The sequence below is a fragment of the Otolemur garnettii genome, unplaced genomic scaffold (genome assembly GCF_000181295.1).
Source record: "Otolemur garnettii isolate 467f Iridium unplaced genomic scaffold, OtoGar3 scaffold00044, whole genome shotgun sequence".
In the NCBI taxonomy this organism is placed as follows: domain Eukaryota; kingdom Metazoa; phylum Chordata; class Mammalia; order Primates; family Galagidae; genus Otolemur; species Otolemur garnettii.
In genome coordinates, this window is record NW_003852439.1 from 7,535,898 (window position 1) to 7,557,456 (window position 21,559).

At 57.4% G+C, this 21,559-nt stretch overlaps 3 protein-coding genes across 5 annotated transcripts in view; 2 read left to right on the plus strand and 1 right to left on the minus strand.

Moving 5' to 3' along the window:
- The first annotated feature begins 2,007 nt into the window (after positions 1 to 2,007).
- On the plus strand, positions 2,008 to 16,467 carry BAIAP3 (BAI1 associated protein 3). Of its 3 annotated transcripts, XM_012805774.2 has the most exons (34): positions 2,008 to 2,101; positions 6,871 to 7,011; positions 7,205 to 7,292; positions 7,414 to 7,494; positions 7,768 to 7,875; positions 8,437 to 8,496; positions 8,662 to 8,728; positions 8,808 to 9,003; positions 9,294 to 9,338; positions 9,441 to 9,518; positions 9,608 to 9,710; positions 10,018 to 10,125; positions 10,202 to 10,297; positions 10,376 to 10,479; positions 10,662 to 10,782; positions 11,246 to 11,370; positions 11,448 to 11,538; positions 11,680 to 11,736; positions 11,815 to 11,912; positions 11,999 to 12,050; positions 12,153 to 12,283; positions 12,451 to 12,574; positions 12,664 to 12,807; positions 12,912 to 13,004; positions 13,103 to 13,294; positions 13,373 to 13,441; positions 13,535 to 13,614; positions 13,685 to 13,793; positions 14,061 to 14,132; positions 14,266 to 14,346; positions 14,414 to 14,534; positions 14,604 to 14,727; positions 14,804 to 15,009; positions 15,183 to 16,467. In XM_012805774.2, exons 2-34 carry the CDS (start codon positions 6,881 to 6,883, stop codon positions 15,284 to 15,286), a joined length of 3,459 nt encoding a protein of 1,152 aa, XP_012661228.1. In that variant the 5' UTR covers positions 2,008 to 2,101; positions 6,871 to 6,880; the 3' UTR covers positions 15,287 to 16,467. The 3 variants fall into 3 exon arrangements, with proteins under 3 accessions (XP_012661228.1, XP_012661229.1, XP_012661230.1); XM_012805775.2 differs by lacking the exon at positions 2,008 to 2,101 and having other exon boundaries at positions 6,877 to 7,011; positions 7,852 to 7,875; XM_012805776.2 differs by lacking the exons at positions 2,008 to 2,101; positions 10,018 to 10,125 and having other exon boundaries at positions 6,877 to 7,011.
- Positions 16,275 to 19,510, minus strand: TSR3 (TSR3, acp transferase ribosome maturation factor). Its single transcript, XM_003790769.3, has 6 exons — positions 19,226 to 19,510; positions 18,914 to 19,133; positions 18,330 to 18,523; positions 17,193 to 17,369; positions 17,000 to 17,063; positions 16,275 to 16,636 (listed from the first exon to the last, which is right to left on the minus strand). Exons 1-6 carry the CDS (start codon positions 19,473 to 19,475, stop codon positions 16,465 to 16,467), a joined length of 1,077 nt encoding a protein of 358 aa, XP_003790817.2. The 5' UTR covers positions 19,476 to 19,510; the 3' UTR covers positions 16,275 to 16,464.
- GNPTG (N-acetylglucosamine-1-phosphate transferase gamma subunit) overlaps positions 19,454 to 21,559 on the plus strand; it is an 8,240-nt gene continuing 6,134 nt past the window's right edge. The window contains exons 1-3 of the mRNA XM_003790894.3: positions 19,454 to 19,539; positions 19,618 to 19,675; positions 19,752 to 19,819. Coding sequence (XP_003790942.1) covers positions 19,491 to 19,539; positions 19,618 to 19,675; positions 19,752 to 19,819 — 175 coding nt within the window. The 5' untranslated portion in view covers positions 19,454 to 19,490. The remainder of the gene's footprint in view (positions 19,540 to 19,617; positions 19,676 to 19,751; positions 19,820 to 21,559) is intronic.

Here is a 21,559-nt window from a genome sequence, read left to right on the forward strand (position 1 = left end):
CAGGTCAGCCTGATTTCATGCTCAGACCAATCAGGGGAGAATGAAGTGTGACCCAGGGGAGAATGAAGGGCGACCCAGGGGAGAATGAAGGGCGACCCAGGGGAGAATGAAGGGCTTGGTCACCAAGTGAGCCAAAGCTCATTCATACAACACCCACCACACACACACTCCTGAATGTCTGTGGAGAAAAGAGCCCTAGAGATTATTCTATCCTGGGAAAACCAAGGGCCAAGGCTGGGTTTGGGGTCCACCTTGTTCCTCTGTGGCTCCAGACAAGCCCTTCCCATCTATGGACCTGTTTGTCTACCAGTAAAAGAGGGTGGTGAGAGGTCTCCAAGGGCCCGCCCATCCCCTAACAGACTGTGGTGTTAGTCTTGAGGTTGGTTCTCCACATGGGAGGGCCATGCAGGTGCCCCCTTCTCTGCAGCCTGGCAGCTGCCCCTCCTAACTTCCTGTTTACAGCATCTGCGGTCTTATTCCTTCACCCCAAAGCCACTGTGGTCACCATGGCAACCAGGTCCACCGTTTGTTCCAACAGGTTGGCAGAACCTGACGCAAAACTGCAGAGGTAGGAGGCACTGGCTCCAGGATCCTGGCTCAGGACCCACCCCCTTGGGAGGGATATTGCTATCCCAGCCCTGACTCCCCTCCACTGCTAAGGGACACAGGGTCAGCTCCCTTCCCCTTACCTAGCTGTGCTGGGTCAGGATGGAGGCAGGACCTGGGGGCTGCATGTCCTGAAGGAGAGCCCTCCCTGCTATCCTGTCCCCACCTCCCTCATCCACTTCCTCTGTCCTCATCCTGAAGACAGGCATGGGCTATGCAGGGATGTGAAGCCCCAGCACCATTACAGTCTGCCCCATCCTGGGTGAGGGGAACAGTCCCCTGTATTCTCCCTGGGTTGGGAACAGTGGCTGTGCTCCTTCTCCCAGCACCTCTCCCAGGGCTCAGGAGGCAGCAGCTGGGGCAAGGCCCAGAAATGAAGGTACATTTACTCTCAGAAAACTTGATCCAAGCAAGGGACCCTGCATCAGAAGCCTGTCTGGCCTCTGGCCCCATGAAAGTGGACCACCCTTGCCTCTGGGCCTTAGCCAGAGTGGGCTCCAGGCCTTCTGCTCCTCACCCTAGCTAGGGTCCCACAAATAGGGTCGGGCCCTCCAGAGTGAAAACTTCTTCAAAGTCTAATCCTCCTAGCTCCTAAGTGCTGTGTGCAAGTGTCCACCTGTACCCAGCCAGGTTCAGAGCCATGATCTACTGCCTCTTTGAACCTTTGACATGATTGAGAACCTCTGGGGGTGCCACAGGACAGAGCTTAGCACTGTGGCCTTCCAAGTCTGGGCCCAAGTGAGAGATGGTTACCCCTACCCTGGGAAGGAGCCCGCGAGTCCAGTTCAGAAGGGGATTCCAGCTGCAACAACTTGGCCTCGGGGACCTCACCAAAGCTATTGGAACGATAACCTTAACAAGTAACCGGGTTGTCAAGGGTGTCCGCTGCCCCCCTGCAGAGAAAGCGATCAGGACCGCGGTGGCAGGGCCCCCAGATGCAGATCGCGCCAAGTTGGTGCAGAGACAGAGCTTAGACTGGGAAGACGACTCCGGAGATGGCTGCGCAGCCCTTCGAGAAAAGTCTACGCTGAGGCCTGGCGCGTCATGTTCGGGTCTGGTGACCGGCCCTGTGGGGGCCCCGGGGAGGAGACCCCACCGACAATGCCCCGCCCAGCCCCCCTCCCGCATCAGGAAGGAGCGCGCAGCCACACGAGGTTCCAGACGCGGAGCCGAACCGTCTCCCCTCTCCGTGACCATCCGAGAGTCAACTGACGGCCCCGTGCTGCCCTGAACCCCGGAAAGGGGGCTTCCCTTGCGGACCCCAGGCGGATAGAGCGGGGTGGGGGAGCGGCAGCGGGCGGGGCGAGCGCCGCCCGACCCCGCCCCCGGTCCGCCCCCGCGCCCCCCGCCCGCCGCAGCCGCGCGGGGCCTCAGCCGCGCGGGGCCGCAGTGCTCAGTCGTCGGCGCGCGCGGCTGCGGGGCGGTCACTGTGCCTCGGCGTTCCAGAGCCCGTGCCGGAGTGCGACGCACCTGGAAGCTCCCCTCCCGGCCCACGGTGAGTGCCTCCGGCTGCAGCCTATACCGTCGGGCCGTCGTCGGGGCTTGGCCGGGCGCCCTCATCAGGACAGACCCACGGACAGCTGGCCGCCGCCACTCCCTTGGGCCGTGGTACCCAGGAGCCAGCGCAGTGCTCGCCACCGACCCTGGGGGGCGCGGGGCAAGTTTCTGAGGCTGTGGGTGGTAGGAAGATCTGGAGGGCGCCCCCTTACCCCTGGGAAAACTGAGGTCGCGCATGCCCTGAGGAGCAGGGCCGCGGGGCATTTCTTCTGCTGCCCCTATCCTTGCTCTCCCTTCCGAGCGGAGCGTGCAGGGGCGGGTGCGGCTGCGGGTCCGCACTGCGGACGGGCAGGGGCAGAGCCAGACGTCCGCGCCGCGGGGCTCCCCGGACCACCGCCCGCCAGGGACCGGGCTTTGACCCAGCGCTTCCCTCCCCAATGGAGGCCGAAGACCAGGGTTGGGTCTTAAGATCCCGGAGACGCTCAGGGCTACCCAGCACCCCTCCCGGGCTTGAGGAGGAAGACACCCCCAGAGCCCGTCTCTCCCACCCTCCCACCAATCCTGGTACTGTGCACCTTAGTCCTGAAATCCGCTGGCGCAAGCTCTGCGCGTTGCCTTCCTGCCCTGCCTGCCACCAGTTAATTTCAGTGTCACTCCCAGGGCTGGGGGCTCTGGGAAGGGCGTAAAAATTATACACACCAAACCAGTTCCCAAACTCCTCCTGGACCGCCTGCTCTCCGGTTGGAGAGAGACCCTGATAGAACTGGGAGGAGGAGGCAAGGTTCCCGCGGGTCACCACGAGAGAGAACTAGAAGTGGGCAGGGAGGTGGCAGCGGAGTCAGGTGAGTAGTGACAGGTGAGAGGACTGAGAAAGAAGGCACCCGACGTCCCTGTCACCTGTATCCCTGCCAAGAGCCACCAGCTGGCTTCCTGCTGCTCTCTGGCCTCAGGAGCACACTTGTTAAAATGCGAATGCAGGTTATTAGAGTGGGATGAGACCCCAAGGAGCCTCACTGGGAGGAGCTTGCCAAAGGTCCTGCACTGTGCAGCAACCATCAGGGGGTCAGTGAGATCCCAGGAAGATACCAGCAGGAAGTCCCCAACATCTGGTGAAAGCGACCAGGAGGGATTTGAGTGGGGAAGAGGAGCAAAACGCGAGGCCTAAGGAAGACCAAGAGGGAGCCATCCACAGCCAGTATGGGGGAGGGGAATACTCACCCACCCCCACCCAGGATGGTGTAGCAGTCCTCCTGCCCCCAAGAGGTGCTCTGCAGGTGGAAACTAGGAAGGCTGACCAAACCCCTCAGCTCAGCTGTCCCCAGATTCATCCACCTCAGAGCCATCCAAGCCCTCAAATGCCCTGGCAGGAGACAGTTAGCTTAGGTTCTGGTTTTTTGTTTTTGTTTTTTTGTGGGTTTTTGAAACCGAATCTCACTTTGTTGCTCTGGGCAGAATGCTGTGGTGTCACAACTGACAGCAACCTCAAACTCTTGGGCTCAAGTGATTCTCTTACCTCAGCCTATCAAGTAGCTGGGATTACAGATGCCTGCTACAATACCCAGCTATTTTTAAAAACAGGATCTCACTTTTTCTCAGGCTGTCTCAAACTCCTGAGATCAAGCTATCCACCTGCCTCAACCTCCCAGAGTGCTAGTATGACAGGTGTGAGCCAATGCACCTGGCACTTGTGTTCTGGGTTTGAATCCTGGTGCTAGGCAATCACCAGTCGTGGGATATGAAATAGGACATGTCATCTGCTTTGTAAAATGTTATTCCCTGTTCAGCCCAGGTCTGGGGACAGCCAGAGAATGAGCCACAGAATCAGGTGTGGTTTGGCCCAGTGCTGACCCTTACTCTGGTCATTGATAGATGGTCGGGGTGTCCAGGCCTGAGCAGGGTATGGGTACATCCTGCTCCACGCTTCTGTCCAAGCACAAGAGGCACAAAGATGTGAGAGCCTATGAAGGAGTTACATCCAGGCCCCTGAGGCAGCCAGTGCTTCCCACTCAGTCACAAACGGGAAGCCAGGAAAGGCCCACTGTTCATTGTTCAGGGCAGCTCTGGATGATGTTGCTGGCTAGGACACTGTCAGAGGCCTCTGTGGCAGATGTTACCAGGGCCCAATCTGTGGGGTGCAATGAAGTTATCGCTGCGCAGACAGCCCAGGGGTTCCAGGGTCGGGCACCTCTTTCAGACCCCATGCTAAGCTGTCACTGTTGTCCCTGTCCTGGCGGTGGGCTGAAGGGGGAGGTGCAAGAGCTGCAGTTAAGGTGGCCCAGCTGGACCCCAGGCCTCAGGACATCCCAGGAGCTTAGCATTTAGGCATCACAGAGACCTGGACTTGCTGGCTCTGTGCTGTGGATGGGTTCCTAAGCTAGCCCTCTGAACGCTCACCCAGGAGGGATGAATGAAGCACTTGGCTCCATTGGGCTGCTCTGAGGATAGCCAGAGAGATGCAGGGTGGAAGATGAAGGAGGGCATCTGGACCCCACTTTCTATCTGGAACAATTTGTTCTCAGACACCCCACACACACGTGCCCTGCAGCCCAGCCTCAGCTCCTGCCTCATGTTTGTCTCTGGACCCACAAGCCCCTATAGCCCCTGTCACATGCAGATGCAGCTGGCGGTTGCCCTGACAACAGCTCAAGCAGTGGCTGTTCCACAGGCTTTGGGGGGCTGCGGCAGGGAGTAGCCTCTTTCGCTCAGCTAGAGACAAGAGAGGGCCTGTGACTCACAACTGCCTGGAGAATTCACAACTGGCTTCAGGGCCAATGGCTTCCAGAAGCAATACACCCAAACATTGGAGTTCCCCATCTGTTCCACAGGGAAGGCACTTAAGGGCCTGAAGGAGGTGAGGCCCACAGGGTAAGAGCTGTACACCCTCTCCTATCCTCAGTTCTTGGGTATGGCCAGGTGAAAGCCCCCTAAGCCCAGGGCCCATGGGCTCACTCACTGGCTGGAGCATTAGGGAACAGGATGGGGTGTTACTAAGGGATTCAGACTGAGCTGGGGGACACAGAGCAGGCATGGTGACATGGACCACCACAGACAGACTGGGAGCAGGGAGCTTGCTCAGAATATCAGCTTAGGACTCACCAGTTCCAGGCATGCACAGGCTCAGCCCTGCCCCCAGCTTGATTTGAGGAGGGGGCAGCAAAGGATAGTGACAGAACTGGTGACCAAATATCTTAGGGCTGGTCTGGCACACAGGGTGGGGCAGTCAAACCAGGAGCTCCTGGGCAATTTCAACCTGCCTGGCCTCCATTTCCTTTCTTGCTCAGTGAAAGTGATAGTGGCCCCAGCCATGGTTAGTACCCAGTGCTGGAGGTGCCCTTGGTAGATGGACAAATGGGCACCAGCACGGAAAGAAGACCCACTCCCTGAGGTGGGCTGGGAAGCACAGCATGTGCTACAAGTTGGAGGCCCAAAGGTGAGGGCTGAAGACCAGAGGTGGCCTGGCTGTGGGACAGTTTTCATGGGGGAGGAAGGGATCTCCCTGGGGATAGGGGTGTACAGGGAAGAGGAAGGCATCTGGGCTAGGTGCGTGGAAGAGGGGTTCCAGAGGCCACAGTGTCTCAGCCATCATCCTGCCCTTCCTTCTTGGGGTCTGCAGGGAAAACTGAGCCCCAAGCCTTCCTTGGCACTGACAGAAGGCAGGGAGGTGGGAGGAGAAGGTAAAGGGAGTGTGGCAAGACCAGAGGAAAAGGAAGAAGGGACAGAATAGCCAGAGCTCTGGTGAGAGCCCAGGAAGGGCCCACTGCTAGGGCTGCCCAGGCTGCTGGCACTTGCCTTCTGGGCCAGGACTGAGATTATGCCCCCTCGGCTTCCTAGCCCCCACCCAGGGCTACCAACTTGTTTGATCCAAGCCCTGGCCTCCATGTGGGTTCTGGGCAAAAGGGCCAGGTGGGGGCTGGGCCTTCCAGGGAGCTCCAGGCAGGAGTCTGCTGTGCCCAGGCTGAATTCCTCAGCAAAGTCCACCCTCTGTCCCAGCCTGAACATGGAGGCTGCTCCTGCTGGTCAAGGCAGGTTTGGGAGGGCTCAGTTGCCATGGCAACATGAGGATAATCAAGCAGATGGATCAAGAAGGTGTGAGAGCCACAGCCACTATATCCACCCTCTTGAGGAGAAGGCTTAACTCGATTCAGGTTCTCACTTTTACTGATTGTGAGGAGCAGGCCCTGTTCCTGGGGGACTACCCCACTGCCCTGGAGTGTGCTGACTGGGCCCTATTGACTGCTGCTGTCTTGGGTGGGTAAAGACCCCTGAGCAACCCCCCTCTGTGTCATCCTGGTCACATGAGCAACTGCCCTGGCCACGTGGCTGGGGCCCAGGCTACAGGCTCCCTTGCTATCCAGGTAACAGGAGCCCACAGTGCCTTTCCCACCTATGCTCTTCCCGCCATGGTACCCAATGTCTGGGTGGCCAGCCATTGTTTTGGCCTCTGCATAGAAAGCCTGAGTACCAGGCACCTGTCCGGCCCCAGTGCAGGAAACCCATCCCTCCCCAGTGAAACCCTGGAAGCTCTGAGATGGAGCCTCAGCCCAGAGTGAGACCACCAAGCAGCTTTCATTACCACATCCCCAAAGCTACCCTGCAAGGGACTTGTGACTTGCCAGTTTCCCCCAGTAGATGTGGCTACAGGAACTCTACACCCCTCTGAGTACTGGCACCAGCCAAAGCTGTGGGAGAGCTCTGAGCCTCCACTGGCCTCTGCATGAACAATGCAGGGCAGTGCTCTCTGCCATAGGTCACTGCTTTCTGCCATAGGTCACCGGCCATGTCAACTCTGCAGGAGATCAAGAGCAGCGTGCTCAGGCAGGTGCAGGTGTGCCCATCCTTCCGCCGCAGGGCTGAGCAGGAGCCAGAGAGCACCAATGTTGGCCTGCAGGAGCCTGCCGCAGAGACCTGGTGGGTTCCGGATGGCCCAACTTCACAGGGTTGTGTCCCAGCTGGGTGGGAATCACTGGGAGGCTTGGAACCTGAGGCCCTGGCACACTGGATGGCAATCTGCCCCCACTCCAGACATGCTCAGAGTCATGTGTCTGTGGCTGGGCCCAGGTACCTCAGGTAGGCCAAGAGCTCACCTTGGTCTTTCTCCCAGGAAACCCACGGATGGCGTGGAGTTCTTTGCACAGATGCGCCTCATCCTGAAGAAGGGGGAATGCAGACAGGGCCTGCCATGCCCTGAGGTGAGGATATGCCCCAGCTGCAACCCAGCTGGGGGTGCCATCCTCTATCCTTCCTGGAGCACCCCCCAAAGCACAGCAGCAGGGCCAGTTTCAGAGGCTCTCACCCTGGCATCCCTCATAGGTCCTCTTGCGCAGCAGCTCTCCAGCCCCTGCAGAGCCTGTGGACCCCAACCGTGGCCTGAAAGCCTTGACCAAGGAGGAGGTAAGAGGGAAGTCTGGCCTCAGGGAGGGTCCTCAGCCATTTATGAGCACATACTGTGTACCCAGAATCTTGTGACAGGTGGGCAGCAAAAGTTAGTGGGATGGGTGGGTGAGGAGTGGAGGCCCCCAGGTGCAAAGGGCCCCTGGGTGCACAGGGGCTGGGCATGGCCAGTGGAGGAACTGCCCAGGTCTAGGGCTGGGTACTCGGAGTGGACAGGAGGAGCCCAAGACCCTTCATCATGACAGAGCACTCAGGGCCTGCTCTCCTGTGCAGGAGGAAATGCTTTATGAGGAGGCCTTGTATACGGTCCTGTACCGTGCAGGGACCATGGGTCCTGACCAGGTGGATGACCAAGAGGCCCTGCTGGGCTACCTTCAGCAGGTGAGCCTGTCAGCTTGCTCTGAGGAGGACCAAAACTTCTTCCCCCCATGACCTCTTCCCCTGAAGCCACCCAGCACAGATTGCCTCCCATCTGTGTACAATGCACAAACACACATGTGTACATGCAGCATACAAGCTGACAGAGGCACACAGAAGGCTGGATGGACAACCCAGGGAGACACACACAAAGGACACAGAGATTAGGAAAGATGGATATACAGACTCTCCCAGAAGGATGGGGAAATGGACACATACACCTTCCCTCCTCACCTGTGCTTGTTCTTAATTCTCTGTCCCCTGGCCAGCATACCACGATCCCATATTTCTATGCACACGATGGTGTGCCCCATTTCATGCCCACTGTCCATGGGTGGGACTCAACATTCCTTGGCGCAAACCCTCCAACTGCTTTCCACACAACACAGTAGAGTGGGTTTTCATGACTCCACATGCTATGAGGTCTGAGGTCAGCCTTTCTTGACTGGGGATGAACCTGAGAGTGGCCAGCCTTGCTTCAGTGGTCCTCTGGGCTGGGCCTTCCCACTTGCCTTCCTTCCACAGGTCTTTGGTACCAGCCCCGAGGAACATGCCATGGCCATTGAGCGTGTGAAGGTGGCCAAGGTAAGCCCACTACCTGCCTGGGCAGGGACTGACCAGGGCAGTGCCCTCATGCTAGGGCCTAGGAGTGGTAGGAGCACAAGGCCAGGCCCTGTCATGTCCATGCTGAGCAGGTATCCAGAGAGACAGCTCAGCCCTGCCAGGCCCTTTGTGCCCCTCTACCCACAGGCCCCCACATATGCCCTAAAAGTCTCTGTCATGCGTGCCAAGAACTTGCTGGCAAAAGACCCCAATGGTGAGTGAGGACCTGTGGACCTGGGGAGCCCGGAGGCTGAGGTGCAGGGTCAGGGGCTGAGGCATCTGCCATGTCTCAGGCTTCAGCGACCCCTACTGCATGCTGGGCATCCTGCCTGCCTCGGGAGCCCCACGGGAGCCTAGTGTGCAGAAGGAGCATCGTTTCAGCTTCCGGAAGGGGAGCAAGCGCAGTGGCCCACTGCCAGCCAAATGCATACAGGTCACTGAAGTCAAGAGCAGTACCCTGAACCCTGTTTGGAAGGAGCACTTCCTCTTGTAAGTTCCCCCAGTGATCTGGGTGGCTGAGTGTCCACATGGGGGTGGGTGGCTCCAGAGCCGGGCTGTGCCCAGAGGGTGATGGCTTATAGCTTGCTCCAGGGAACTCTGAGGTGGGAGCTGGTCTTAGGCCCGTTTTCTAGAGGAGCAAATTGAGACCTAAAGAGGGGCATGGTGCCCTGTGGCCATATAGTGCCAACAAGTGACAGTGCCAGGATTTGAGCCCAGGCAGCGCTGGACTTCTCCTGGCACTCCTGGGACCTCCACGAGCATTTCTATTCTCCTTATAGTGAGATTGAGGATGTCAGCACAGACCAGCTGCACCTGGACATCTGGTAAAGGGCCTGGGAGTGGGGCATAGGTCTGGGGGCAGCAGGGAGAACCCCAGGTCAACCTGGGGAGTCCAGACAAGCCTGGTCCTTCCTCCCCACCCCCAGGGATCACGACGATGATGTGTCTCTGGTGGAAGCGTGCAGGAAGCTGAATGAAGTCATTGGCCTGAAGGGCATGAGCAGGTACAGTGGAGGGACCTCTGGTGCCCCAGACCTGTGCCTGCAGCCTAGTCCAAGGACCAACAGTGTGATGTCCATCCTGCTGTGGCCAGGTACTTCAAACAGATTGTCAAGTCAGCCCGTGCAAATGGGACAGCTGGGCCCACCGAAGACCATACTGATGACTTCCTGGGGTGCCTCAACATACCCATCCAGGTGGGTGGGCACAGGAAGGCTGGGGGGCCACACTGTGCAAACATCTGCCAGACACTGGTGGCCCAGCCTTCCTAGGGTATATCCAGCAGCAGTGTTCTGTGGTCCCCAGGAGCCTCCTGGGGCTGCTGGGGCACCTCAAGGGGCAGGGGAACTGCTAGGAGGAGCTTCTTGTGCTTGGCTGCCCACTGCACATTCACTGTGGGTCTATGGCCCATGTTCACACGAGAAGGGATGATGAGGCCCTGGCTGTCCTCACTGGGAGGAAGATGGGGGCGCAGCCTCTCTGGTCTGACCCCTACCTCCCCAGGAGGTTCCTGTGGCTGGTGTCGACCGCTGGTTCAAGCTGGAACCGCGCTCCAGTGCCTCTCGCGTTCAGGGAGACTGCAACCTCGTTCTCAAGCTAATCACCACACAGGTGGGGGGCATTGGCGCTCGCCCTGCACCCCTGCCGGGCATGGGCGGGACTGGTGACCGCAGACTCTGTGTTCCAGAGGGACACGGCCATGAGCCAGAGGGGACGATCGGGCTTCCTGTCCTACTTACTGCTGCTCAGCCGGCTGCTGCGGTTCGAGCACCGAGCAGAGGAGGTAGCTGGCGCCCTTGGGATCCCAAAGCAGGGCTGGGCGGCTCCCTCCCTTCCACCCACACCAAGCCTCTTCCCCCAGCCCAACTCGAGCAGCTGGCACGGTGAGCTCAGCTCGTGCGCAGCCACCATCCTCTGCCTACATGGAGCCCAGAACAACCTATCGCCTTTGCAGTTGGCGGTGCTGTGAGCAAGCAGGAAGGAGGGGAGAGGCTGTTTGAGGAGGGGCATGGGGGAAGTGGTGTGAGCAGGGATTGGGGCAGGAAGAGGTGGTGCCATTAGTGGATGGGGCGTGAGAACCCTGCTGTGAGCAGGCGTGGCAGGGTGGTGGGTGGGGCGCAGCCTAACCAAGGGTCATGCTCTGGTAGACACTGGGAGGTCAGCAGCCGCCACCATCAGAGCTGCACGCTAGATTACGGCTACCTGCTGGGGCTGCTGGAGGATATGCAGGTGCACTGGGAGGAGGCAGCCTCGCTGCCCCAGGAGCAGGTGGGCTCAGCCACTAGCTTACTAGCTTTTAATGGAGGGAGTACTGTGGGCTGTACCTGGGTGCAGGGGCTCAGCAAGAGTCCCACCCTCATGGGGCTGAGAACTAGTGGACAAACTGCCTGGTATGGGAGAGAGCAAGCTATTTACAGTAAGGAGATGGGAGAGGGCAGCTGTAGCCTTCAGATGGGGCTATGGGTACTGTCACCAAGGTGGTGATGGCCTGAGCAACAGGAGGGGTGGGCACTTGCAGGAAAGGCAGAGGCCCCAGGGTTTGTCTTTGCAGTGAGGGATTTGGGGGGAGTTGTGGAAGCTGAAAGTGGGAGGGTATTCCTCTGGGCACAGCTGGGTGACCTTGGATGGCCCCACAGTAGGGAGGGTCAAGGAAGGTTGTGTCTCAGCATCAGTGGCCTAGCAGGGCTGCTGGTACTGGTGTCCTCAGCTCTGAAGGGCCCTGTCCCCTCAGGAGGAAAGCCTGGCTGACAGCTTTTCCGCCTTCTCTGAGTTTGGGCTGCAGCTGCTGCGCCAGCTTCGAGATTACTTCCCTGCCACCAACAGCAGGGCAGTCTGCCGTCTGGAGCTGCTGCTAAAGTGCGTGCAACTGCTGTGTAGGGGGTGGGGCAAAGCTGGCAGGGCAGGCTCCTAGTCAGTAGGCTGCCTCTGCCCAGGTGTCTCAGCAAGCTGCAACTCTTCCAACCCTCCTTCGAGATCTGTCCCTTTGAGACAGAACTGAACATGGACATTGCTGCTGCCTTAAAGGTGTGTTTGGAGGCCCGTTCTGGGCCAGTCTCTTGGGCCCTGCCCTCTCCTCCCCTCTCCCATGGGGCTAGCTCCAGACCTGTCACAACTCTCCCTCCTCCCTCTGACCCACTATGCTGCCTTTGGTGGCTTCTGTTGCAGAGAGGCAACCGCGAGTGGTATGACAGAATCCTGAACACCAAGAGTCCTCGAGAACAGGTATGGCTGGGGACGGGAGCTTGGCTTTATTGGGTGAAGGTGGGCTGAGAGGTCAGTACAAGCTGGGCTTCCTTGCAGCCTGGGTCCCAGCGCCTGCCTGGGCTCATCGAGCTAGCTGATGCTGTCTACAATGACCTGCAGTCCTGCTTCAGCATCTATGCCAGCCTATTCCACAGGTAGGTCTGGGTGCTGGGGTGTAGGGGCAGGTGGGGACCAGCAGGGCCTGCTGGCAGGAAGAGTGGCTGAGATGTGTCCTTTACAGCATCCTCAAGGTGGACTTCTTCACCCTGACATTCCGGCAGCTGGAACGTCTGGTGAGGAGTCTCTAGGCACAACCCCAGTGCCTACTGCATGTCCTAGGCAGGGGCAGGAGGGGCCTGGGTTTCCTTGTTGTCTGACTCCGTTCTTCTGGGCAGGTGGCTGAGGAGGCCTGGGTCCTGACAGAGGAGCTGAGCCCCAAAATGACCCTTGAGATAGCCTCGGGGATCTTTGAGCTCTACTTGACTCTGGCAGACATTCAGCGGTTCTGGGGCAGCATCCCTGGTCGGTGGGTGCGCCCTCCCCCTGCTACCAAGACCCTGAAGATAGGCTCTGGGACCAGCACCATGGTGCTATAAGGGAGGTGCTTCTGGGTGGTCCCTGGGCTGTGAGCTGGAACAGGCAGGTTTTAGGTGTCTGAGTCAAGGACAAGCCTTGACTAACCTCCCAACACAGGGACAGCCGCTCCCTGGCCCTTGCCGGCATCCACACCCCATTCTTGCCTGCTGTGAAGCTCTGGCTGCAGGTGCTGCGGAACCAGACCAAGTGGCGGCTTCAGGGAGCTGTGGACGTGGACACAGTGAGTCCCCAGACCTGAGAACACTGGGGCATGTGTGGGCCTCCCAGCAACACAGGCCTCCCAGCAACCTAGGCCTCCTGCCTTCCCAGCTGGAGCCCACGGACACTGCCACCAAGCACAGCAGCTCTGCAGCCACTGCTAGCCTCTGCTTCAGCCACATCCAGGAGCTCTGGGTCCGCCTGGCATGGCCCGACCTGGCCCAGGCCCAGGTGCTGGGCACCCAGCTCAGCCAGGTGCGTGGGTGCTGAGGGGGCAAGAACAGGCCAGGTGGTATTGGGGTAAGGGTAGCAGGCCCAGCAGAGGGGGCCAACGGTTCCCAGCCCCTTTCCCGCTCCAGGATATGTGTGAGGCTGTCCTTTTTTACACGGAGCTGCTTCGGAAGAAAGTAGACACTCAGCACAAGGCGGCTGGTGAGACAGTCAGTGAGCCGGTAAGAGTCTGGGCGGTGGGGCAGGCAGGAAAGAGGCTGGGTGGGCTTGCCCTGCTCTGGGCCCCAGGCCCATCCACCTCCCCTCACACTTTCCCTAGCTCTGCGTGGTCCTCAACAATGTGGAGCTTGTGCGCAAGGCTGCAGGGCAGGCCCTGAAGGGCCTGGTATGGCCAGAGGGGCCTATGGGGCAGGAGGGGGTGCTGCCACGGCCCCTGCTCAGCTGCACACAGGTGCTGGATGAGGACCTGCAGCGGGAGGCCCACACTGTGACAGCACACCTAACCTCCAAGGTGGGCAGACAGGGCAGGGCCTGGGTGTAGAGGCTGTGCCTGTTGCCCTTGCCCATGCTGAGTGCCCCCTTCCTTCAGATGGTGGGTGACATTCGGAAGTACGTGCAGCACATCAGCCTCTCTCCCGACTCCATTCAAAATGAGGAGGTGACTGCCAGGCCCAGGGCAGAGTGGGGGAGGTGTGGGTAGGGGCAGGTGGAGTCCCAGGGACAGGCCATCCCTGAGGACCCCTGTCCACAGGCTGTCGCCCCACTCATGAAGTACCTGGATGAGAAGCTGGCCCTACTGAGTGCCTCACTGGCGAAGGAGAACCTCAACAGGTATGGCTAAGTGGGTGGCCATGTGGGCAGAGGGACAGGTGGCCACAGGTCCTGACACCGTGTCCTGCAGGGTTCTAGAGGCCCTCTGGGAGCTCCTCCTCCAGGCCATCCTGCAGGCATTGGGCACAAACCACGACGTCTCTGCTGACTTCTATGGCCGCTTCCACTTCACACTGCAGGTGAGGCCATGTGGAGGTACCTTTGCCAGCAGCCCTTCTCTGAGTCCTTGCGGCCCCTGCTGCTTGCCCATACACCCCTGCTGGGAGTTGGGGGTCAGCTACTACAGTACTTTCCCCTAGCAGGGCCCAGTTGTCTAGCCTTACTTCTGATGCCTGGTGTGGGAAATGGTTCTGCCTTGGTGCTGCTTAGAGTCGCACCTGTCCCTGTCCCAGCCCCACTGTCCCCCTGTACAACCAAGCTTTCTGAGGTCTCCTTTTCCTGCTCAGGCCCTGGTCAGTTTTTTCCATGCTGAGGGCCAAGGTCTGACCCTTGAGAGCCTGAGGGACGGCAGCTACAAGGTGAGGCCAGACTCTTCTTGGGGGCGTTGAGGGACCTGAGCTCAAACCACTGCTGCACTAGCCATGGCCTGGAAGATGAAATGGCCCTCCAGGTGGCCATGAGGAGTAAGATCCTCTTCCAACACCACTGCAGAGGCTGGAGGAGGAGCTGCGGCTGCACAGGTGCTCCGCCCGGGAGTGCATCGAGCAGTTTTACCTGGACAAGCTCAAACAGGTAGAGGCCGCTGCAGATACATGCCCTGCCCCAGGAACCCCAGTCCCGCTCACTGGCCTTTCCACAGCGGCCACTGGAACAGAAGCGGTTTGGCCGCCTGAGTGTCCGCTGCCATTACGAGGTGGCCGAACAGCGGCTGGTGGTGGAGGTGCTGCACGCAGCTGACCTGCTCCCCTTGGATGCCAATGGTGAGGTGCAGTGGTGGTTGGGTGGGTGCAGAGAGCAGGGCAGGCCAGCTCATGACTGTGCCCCACCAGGCCTGAGTGACCCCTTTGTGATTGTGGAGCTGGGCCCACCACACCACTTTCCGCTGATCCGCAGCCAGAGGACCCAGGTCAAGGCCCGGACACTGCACCCTGTCTATGATGAACTCTTCCATTTGTGAGTGCCCTGCACTACCTGAGCCCTGGCCCCATGTGCCCTGAGTAGGGCTCAGGTGATAGGCCTCTGTCTGCAGCTCTGTGCCCGCAGAGGCATGCCGCCGCCGTGGAGCCTGTGTGCTGTTCACAGTCATGGACCATGATTGGCTGTCCACCAACGACTTTGCAGGGGAGGCAGCCCTCAGCCTGGGTGGCATCAGTGGAATTGCACGGCCCCAGGTGGGAGGGGCCTCGAGGGCTCTGCAGCCTGTCACCCTGCACCTGTGCCGGCCCCGAGCCCAGGGTGAGTGAGTATCTAGGGCAGCTGTTCTCAACCTGTGGGCTGCAACCCCTTTTTAACAATGAAAATGCATTGTGGCATCAGGAAGGTTGAGAACCACTGATATAGGCAGTGGTGGGGGCTGAGGGGCACCCAGGCCTAATACGAGATCCCACACACCTATCCGCCACCTGCAGTGAGATCAGCACTAAGGATGCTGGAAGGACGCAGCAACAAAGAGGCACAAGAATTTGTGAAGAAACTCAAGGAGCTGGAGAAATGCATGGAGGCGGACCCCTAAACCCCCCATCTGCTGGCTGCCAGCTCCGGCCCTCCCATGAATGCTCTGTGGAATCCTGCTCACCCATGGCGAGCTTCGTGCAGCCAGGGCCCATGGCACCCCTCCCTGCTGTGTGATGATGTGTGCACTGTGGCTGGAACCCTGGCTTCTGTCTGCCCTAGCTGTGTCTCTTTGGTGTGTGCTGTGAACTCCTTGCACCCCAGCCCCCAAATCTGTGCAGCCAGATCAGCAGGACCTGGCCAGCTGCCAGATCAGACTATATTGGGCCTGGCTACAGGTGGGCTTCTCCACCCACTACCTGGGGCTCTACAGCCCACAGGTAGGTGAGTGGTCAAGCACCTGATCTTGGTGGCTTTGCTCCCCTAGGGATACCCAGCAATGACATCTTCACCACTGGAGAGTGCAGGGATGTAGGGGGCTATGGGTACAGTGAATAGAGGCTAGGGCACTGCTCAGCATCTTGCTATCAGTCAGCCCCCAGCAGAGACCAGCCCCTACCCAAATGCCAAGAGAGCCTCAGCTAAGAGACCATCTTTTGTCTCTCCTGGGGAGGGCAAGGCCTCCAGAGGCCAACAGGGCAGGAAGGCCTAGGTTGGGTTTGAGCAGCCCAAGCTTTGGAAAGAAGCAGGTCCTGGGACCCAGCTTGCACAGCAGAGGTGAGAGCATGCTGTGTTCAGCAGCCCTCTCCTGGCTCTGGAATCCTCCGCTTGAGTGGATATGGGGAGGAGGTTTGCTAAGTACTATCTGCCTCTACTCCCCATCTGGCTTCTAGGATAGGGAAAGGATCCTGTGGGGTCACTCTATGAGGCCTAGTATGTCAGCCAAGGATAGTGGTCAGTGTAGCTATCTTTTCACATACATGTACATGACCATACAGGACTTACTCCATGGCCCAGACTCTTCTAGCCAGGATCTGCCTCACTAGAGACCAAGAGTCCCTTTCAACCCTCCCCCAGGCTGAGTGCAAAGAAACAGACTCACACTAGGGCTCCTTCCTGGCTTGTAGCTTCATTGCCAGAGCTCCAAGGCAGGACTCAGAGCAAGGCTGTCAGCAGCACTGGGCAAGAAGTTGCAGAGTTCACTTCTCCACAAGGTCAAAACAGCCAGACTTGTCTGTGTTTCCTTGTCTCTAGATTGCCTCGTCATTCAGTCTCTGAAATAATACACACCTGCAACCTTCAGTCTCTCTGTCGTTTCTTGATTCCTTTCCAAATCTTGGTTGGGCCCTTTGTCTCAGCCCCTTGTTCCAGAGTCTCCTCCTCTTTGGAGCAACTGCTGCTGTCTCCTTCTTTCTCAGCATCAGACCCTTGTTCCTCAGGCTCATCACTGCTATTAGTGTCTGGGGGCAGCCTGGAAAGGAGGAATATGTTCTCCAGAGATATCATCCCTGGCCAGCCTGAGGCTATTTTCACCTATAACCTCTCTAGTGCATTCAACTCCCCTTAAGCTGAGGATAAATTACTCTTATTCCCTATATTTTTTCCAAGAGAACATCTACTTTTTTTTTCCAGTTTTTGGCCCGGGCCAGGTTTGAACCCACCACCTCCGGCATATGGGGCCAGCACCCTACTCCTTGAGCCACAGGCACTGCCCCTACTTCCTATTTTTTAGTAAGAAAACCATCCATGCCCATGTAGGAAGAAGGGCAAGGCCAGAGGTTGAGAAGAGCCCTGGATCTGAGTGATCACAAAACTGGGAAACCCCAGGACCTACCTGTTGCTGGCCACAGGCCTGTTGGGGTTTGCAAACTCTCGCCCTGAATCCACGTCAAAGGGGTCTGAACCAAGACAGAAAAGTGACTGTTAAGTGAGTGCAGAGCACAACCAAAGCCCCAACCCCTAAGCTTTTCAAATGGAAGTGGCAGGCCTGAGGGTCAGGGCTCAGGCCCTATCATACCAGGTCTCACCTATCTCTTCCTCCTCAGAGTTCTCCTTGGCACTGGCCAAGAATGCCTGCTCTGCTTGCAACACCTCCTCTGGGCCACTGCAGGCTGCGTATTTGTCCAAGAGCTGACGATTCAGGTCCAAGAATCCCTTGCCCCACTTAAATTTCCGCAGCAAAATGACAGCAAGGTCTGAAAAGCCTGAAGGTGCAAGAAACAGGAAACTCCAAGCTGCTGACAATCACTTCAAGAGTGTACCCTGATCCCCTGGTTGCTGGGTGGTGGTACTGTCCCAGGTAGGTGCAGGGTCCCACCAACCTACAGCCTTGATGGCCCCACCAGTGCCCAGCCTCCACCTCCTTTACTACAATTCCCTCCCCTTTGCCAAGACACACAAACATCCACACTGAGGTTGCCCCCATGCCTCCTGGGTCTCTACCGAGACCTCTTTATTTATTTATTTTTATTTTATTTATTTATTATTTCTTTTTGAGAGAGTCTTACTATGTCACCCTCGGTAAAGTACTATAGTATTACAGCTCACAGCAACCTCCAACTCTTGGGCTCAAGTAATTCTCTTGCATCAGCCTCCCAAGTAGCTGGGACTATAGGCACTTGCCACAACACCCAGCTTTTTTTTTTGCACTTTTTGGCCTGGGCTTGGGTTTGAACCCGCCACCTGCCACCTCTAGCATATGGGGTCAGTGCCCTACTCCTTTGAGCCACAGGCACCGCCCCACCCGACTATTTTTTTTGTTGTTGTAGTTGTCCTTGTTGTTTGGTAGGCCCCAGGTGGGTTCAAACCCACCAGCCCCACTGTATGTGGCCAGAGCCCTAGCCATTCAGCTACAGGCGCAGAGCCAACCTGGATCTCTTTGGACCCCAGATTCTGAGAATGACTTGAGGAGGGTTATTAGGGCAGTGCTGCCTGTGATGATGACAACCCACACACCAGCCCTCATGGGGCAGCTTCTCCATTTTGCCTCCCCCTCAACTACACATGGCAAAAGCTTTAAGTGGGACCTGGCACTGAAACCCTGGTCTGTTCTGACCACCTCCCTATAAATCCCTCACATTCTCCTGGGATGCTCCCACAGAAAGCACAATGGCTGGAGTACAAAAGGACTTCAAGTCAGGCTGGTGTCAGGCCCTAAAACTCACCTACTATGCAGAAAGTGGCAGCAAAAGCTTCCACACAGGAAAGTTTGCAGGGCCGGCCGTAATTCACTGGATTGGCAGCCACCAAGTAGGGGAGCAAACGAGAATGGCTCCCTCGCATCTTCCCAAATGGTGTCTCATCCAATCGGGCCCAGGAGCAGTCGATGACAGCAACCCCAGACTGTGCCACTAGCTGTCTGTTAGGAACAACATAAAGTTAAGTATGTCCCTGCAGACTGGCCTCACTAAGGACACAAGGACATCATTCTCTATCTCCAAAACCCCTTAAGGGCAGCTGTTTGGGGTACCTAGTGCATGCTCATTTATTCACTCAACAAACGTTTACCCTGGGCCCTCCTACACCCCAAGCTCTGCACTAAGCAATGAGAGCAAACTAGACGGACACATTCTCTGCCCACAAACAAACTAGACAGACATATTCTCACCCCACGTAGAGGGTGCTTAAGATACACCTGTACAAATAAGTGAGCCCTGAAAACAACGACGCACTGGAAAGGGGGAGGCTTATTAAGAGCAGATAGGGAAGGCCCCCGCCGCTCCCCAATCCCCAGGGCTCCCACACCTACCTGTCCGCCGGGGACACGTACTGAGCGCCCATTGGGCTGAGGACTAGGCCGCCAAACCTGTGGCCCAGGCGTAGGCAGCGCACCAACCCCAGGCGGGCCAGCTTACGACCCGTGCAGCGCCGGGGATCGCAGTGGCCCAGCTCCCACATGGCCAGCGCACACGGCAGCGCCGCCGGGCCTGGGTCATCCCCGCCCTCAGCCGCCTCTGGCTCTACGGATGCTACGCCGGGAGAGAGGAGGGCAGCGACTCAGCGCGGGCTCCGCAGGCGGCGCTCGCCCCGCGGCCCGCTCACTCCCCCACGCCCCGCTCACCGCGCAGCGCGGCGCCAACCTCCTCGGCAAAAGCCTCCAGGGAGCGGCCGGGGACGTGCCGAGCGCGGCCGCTTTCCCCTCTAGACCCGCGCATTGCCCTCCTGCGGCCCATGACTGGCAGCAGGGTTTCCCAGACCCTGTAGACTCGGGTAGCAACTTTCAGTCGCCGGACAAGCTCGGCGGGTCTTTGCGCGTTCACTGGGAACCACTTCCGGTTCCCATCGCCACGTGACCTGACCGACTTGCACATGACCGCCGCACAGCTATGGCGGCGGACGTGGAGCTGCTCTTGCTGTTCCTCCTTGCGGCGCGCGGTCAGTGGCCCCGCGCGCTCCCCGTGCCCTGTCCCCTGTGCTCCCCAGGCCACCTCTTAACCCACTCCCTCTCCTCAGGGCCCGCGCCCGCAGGTGCAGCCAAGATGAAGGTGGTGGAGGAGCCTAACACTTTCGGGTGAGCAGCCTCCCGGGGCGGCTTGGGCCCTGGACAGCCCAAACCCGTTCCTACCTGACCCTGCCGCTTCCTGTAGGGTGAACAACATGTTCTTGCCCCAGACAAATCGTCTGCAGCCCAAGAGGGAGCCTTCACCCTTGTCTGGTGAGTGCAGAGCCCTGGCGGCGGGCCTGGGGCCGCGGCAAGATCTGGGAGGTGGCCTGGGTGCCTCTGAAGGGAAGGGCGGCCTTGGATGAGGGAGCTTGAAATCGTGCGCGTTGGTTTATCGGCCTTCTAAAACGAGTGATTAAGTGGGCGAGAATATACCACAAGGACCCTATATCCAGTTGAAAGAGTATCTCAAGACTTACTCCTTTATTCCCTTTTATAGAGAATATCGCTGTTAATAGTTTGGTAACTGTCTATGCATATTTAAGGAAGAAACGTGTAAAAATACTAGACGACCATTTTGCTACCTTGTCACTTGGTGTACGTCTTGAATTCTTCATGGAAGGTAGATGAAGGTCTTCATTCTGTTTGCTTGGTGCATGGTCTTCCATTGGACAGCTGTGCATTCCTCTGTTGGCCCCTACTGTACTTAGGTTGTTTACATTTTGGGGCCAGAAGGAGTAGCGTTGTGGAGAACATCATCCCTTTGCAGGCGCCTCACTCTTCCCTGTGAGAGTGGCTTCCCAAACCAAGATCCCAGAAGTGAAGTTGCGGATCATACAGTGTGTTCAGTCTGAACACTGAATGAATATTAAATGTAAGAAAGACCCAAGAATTTTTTTGACGACTTCCTATATGTGTTAGGATCTGTACTGGGGTTGCAGCAGTAAACAATCCAGTGCTTGTTCTCATAGAGCTAAGTGGTAGGGAATCGAGGAATAGGCTAAGAACAAAGGAGTTAAGATATGTAGAATGCTCAGTGATGGAAAATGCTGTGTAGCTAGGTGAAGTAGAGAAGGGTGTGTGTGTTGTTTGGGAATTAGAGTGGTAAGGAGAAGTCTTGAGAGGTGACATTTTGCTTAAAGAGGAAAGAGAGTAAACACTATGGATGTCTGGGGGAGAGGGGTTCTACAAAGGGAGTGGCCAAAGGCCCTGAGCAGGGATGCCAGGGTCAGAGGGTATTGAGCTGAGCTAGAAGGTGAGGTTGGAGATAAGGGGGGTCCAGATAATGCAGCGCCATGTTTGTAGGTTGTTATGTGAACTATGAACAAATGTATTTAAAGTTTTTGTTATGAAAAGTATGAGGTAGGCTGGACTCTGTGGCTCATGCCTATAATCCTAGCACTGTGGGGGGCCAAGATGGAAGGATTGCTTGAAGTCAGAAGTTTGAGACCACCCTGAGCAAGAGTGAGACCCCATCGCATACTAATAGAATAATTAGTGAGTATGGTGGTGCATGCAGGCTGAGACAGGAGGATGCTTGAGCCCAAGAGTTTGAGGTTGCTGCCAGCTAGACTGACACCATGGCACTGTAGGCTGGGTGACAGAATGAGACTCTGTCTAAAAAAAAAGAAAGAAAGAAAACTATGAAGCAGAAAATAGCAAGAATAAGATGGAGAGTACTTGCTCCTCCTCAGCACAGCAAGTAACATTTTGCCGTGTATACTTTATCATCTTTTTTTCAGTTTTCATTTTTATTTTCTGAATCATTTGAAAGTAGATTACAGACATCAGGACTCATAAATTCTTCCATCCCCCTCCAAAAATTAGCAGTAATTCTACAATATAACCAGTGCATATCCTAATTTCTCCCAGAGTGACAAGAAAGCCTTTTACCATTACCTCCACCCCCATTTCCCTACCAGGGCCTGTCAAGCTTCACATGTGCGTTTGAATAATAATGTCTCATTGGTCTTTGAATCTGAAACAGCCTGCCTCCTTTTTTATTTTTTTTTT

Excerpts from the sequence above, each read along its gene's own strand:
- BAIAP3 (XM_012805774.2), top strand. The coding sequence starts at position 6,881 with ATGTCAACTCTGCAGGAGATCAAGAGCAGCGTGCTCAGGCAGGTGCAG. Across the intron at positions 13,615-13,684 it reads GCGAAGGAGAACCTCAACAG|GGTTCTAGAGGCCCTCTGGG; the intron begins GTATGGCTAAGT and ends CGTGTCCTGCAG. Across the intron at positions 13,794-14,060 it reads GCTTCCACTTCACACTGCAG|GCCCTGGTCAGTTTTTTCCA; the intron begins GTGAGGCCATGT and ends TTTCCTGCTCAG.
- TSR3 (XM_003790769.3), bottom strand. The coding sequence starts at position 19,475 with ATGTGCAAGTCGGTCAGGTCACGTGGCGATGGGAACCGGAAGTGGTTC. Across the intron at positions 17,370-18,329 it reads TGCCACTTTCTGCATAGTAG|GCTTTTCAGACCTTGCTGTC; the intron begins GTGAGTTTTAGG and ends TTGCACCTTCAG. Across the intron at positions 17,064-17,192 it reads CTCTGAGGAGGAAGAGATAG|ACCCCTTTGACGTGGATTCA; the intron begins GTGAGACCTGGT and ends GTCTTGGTTCAG.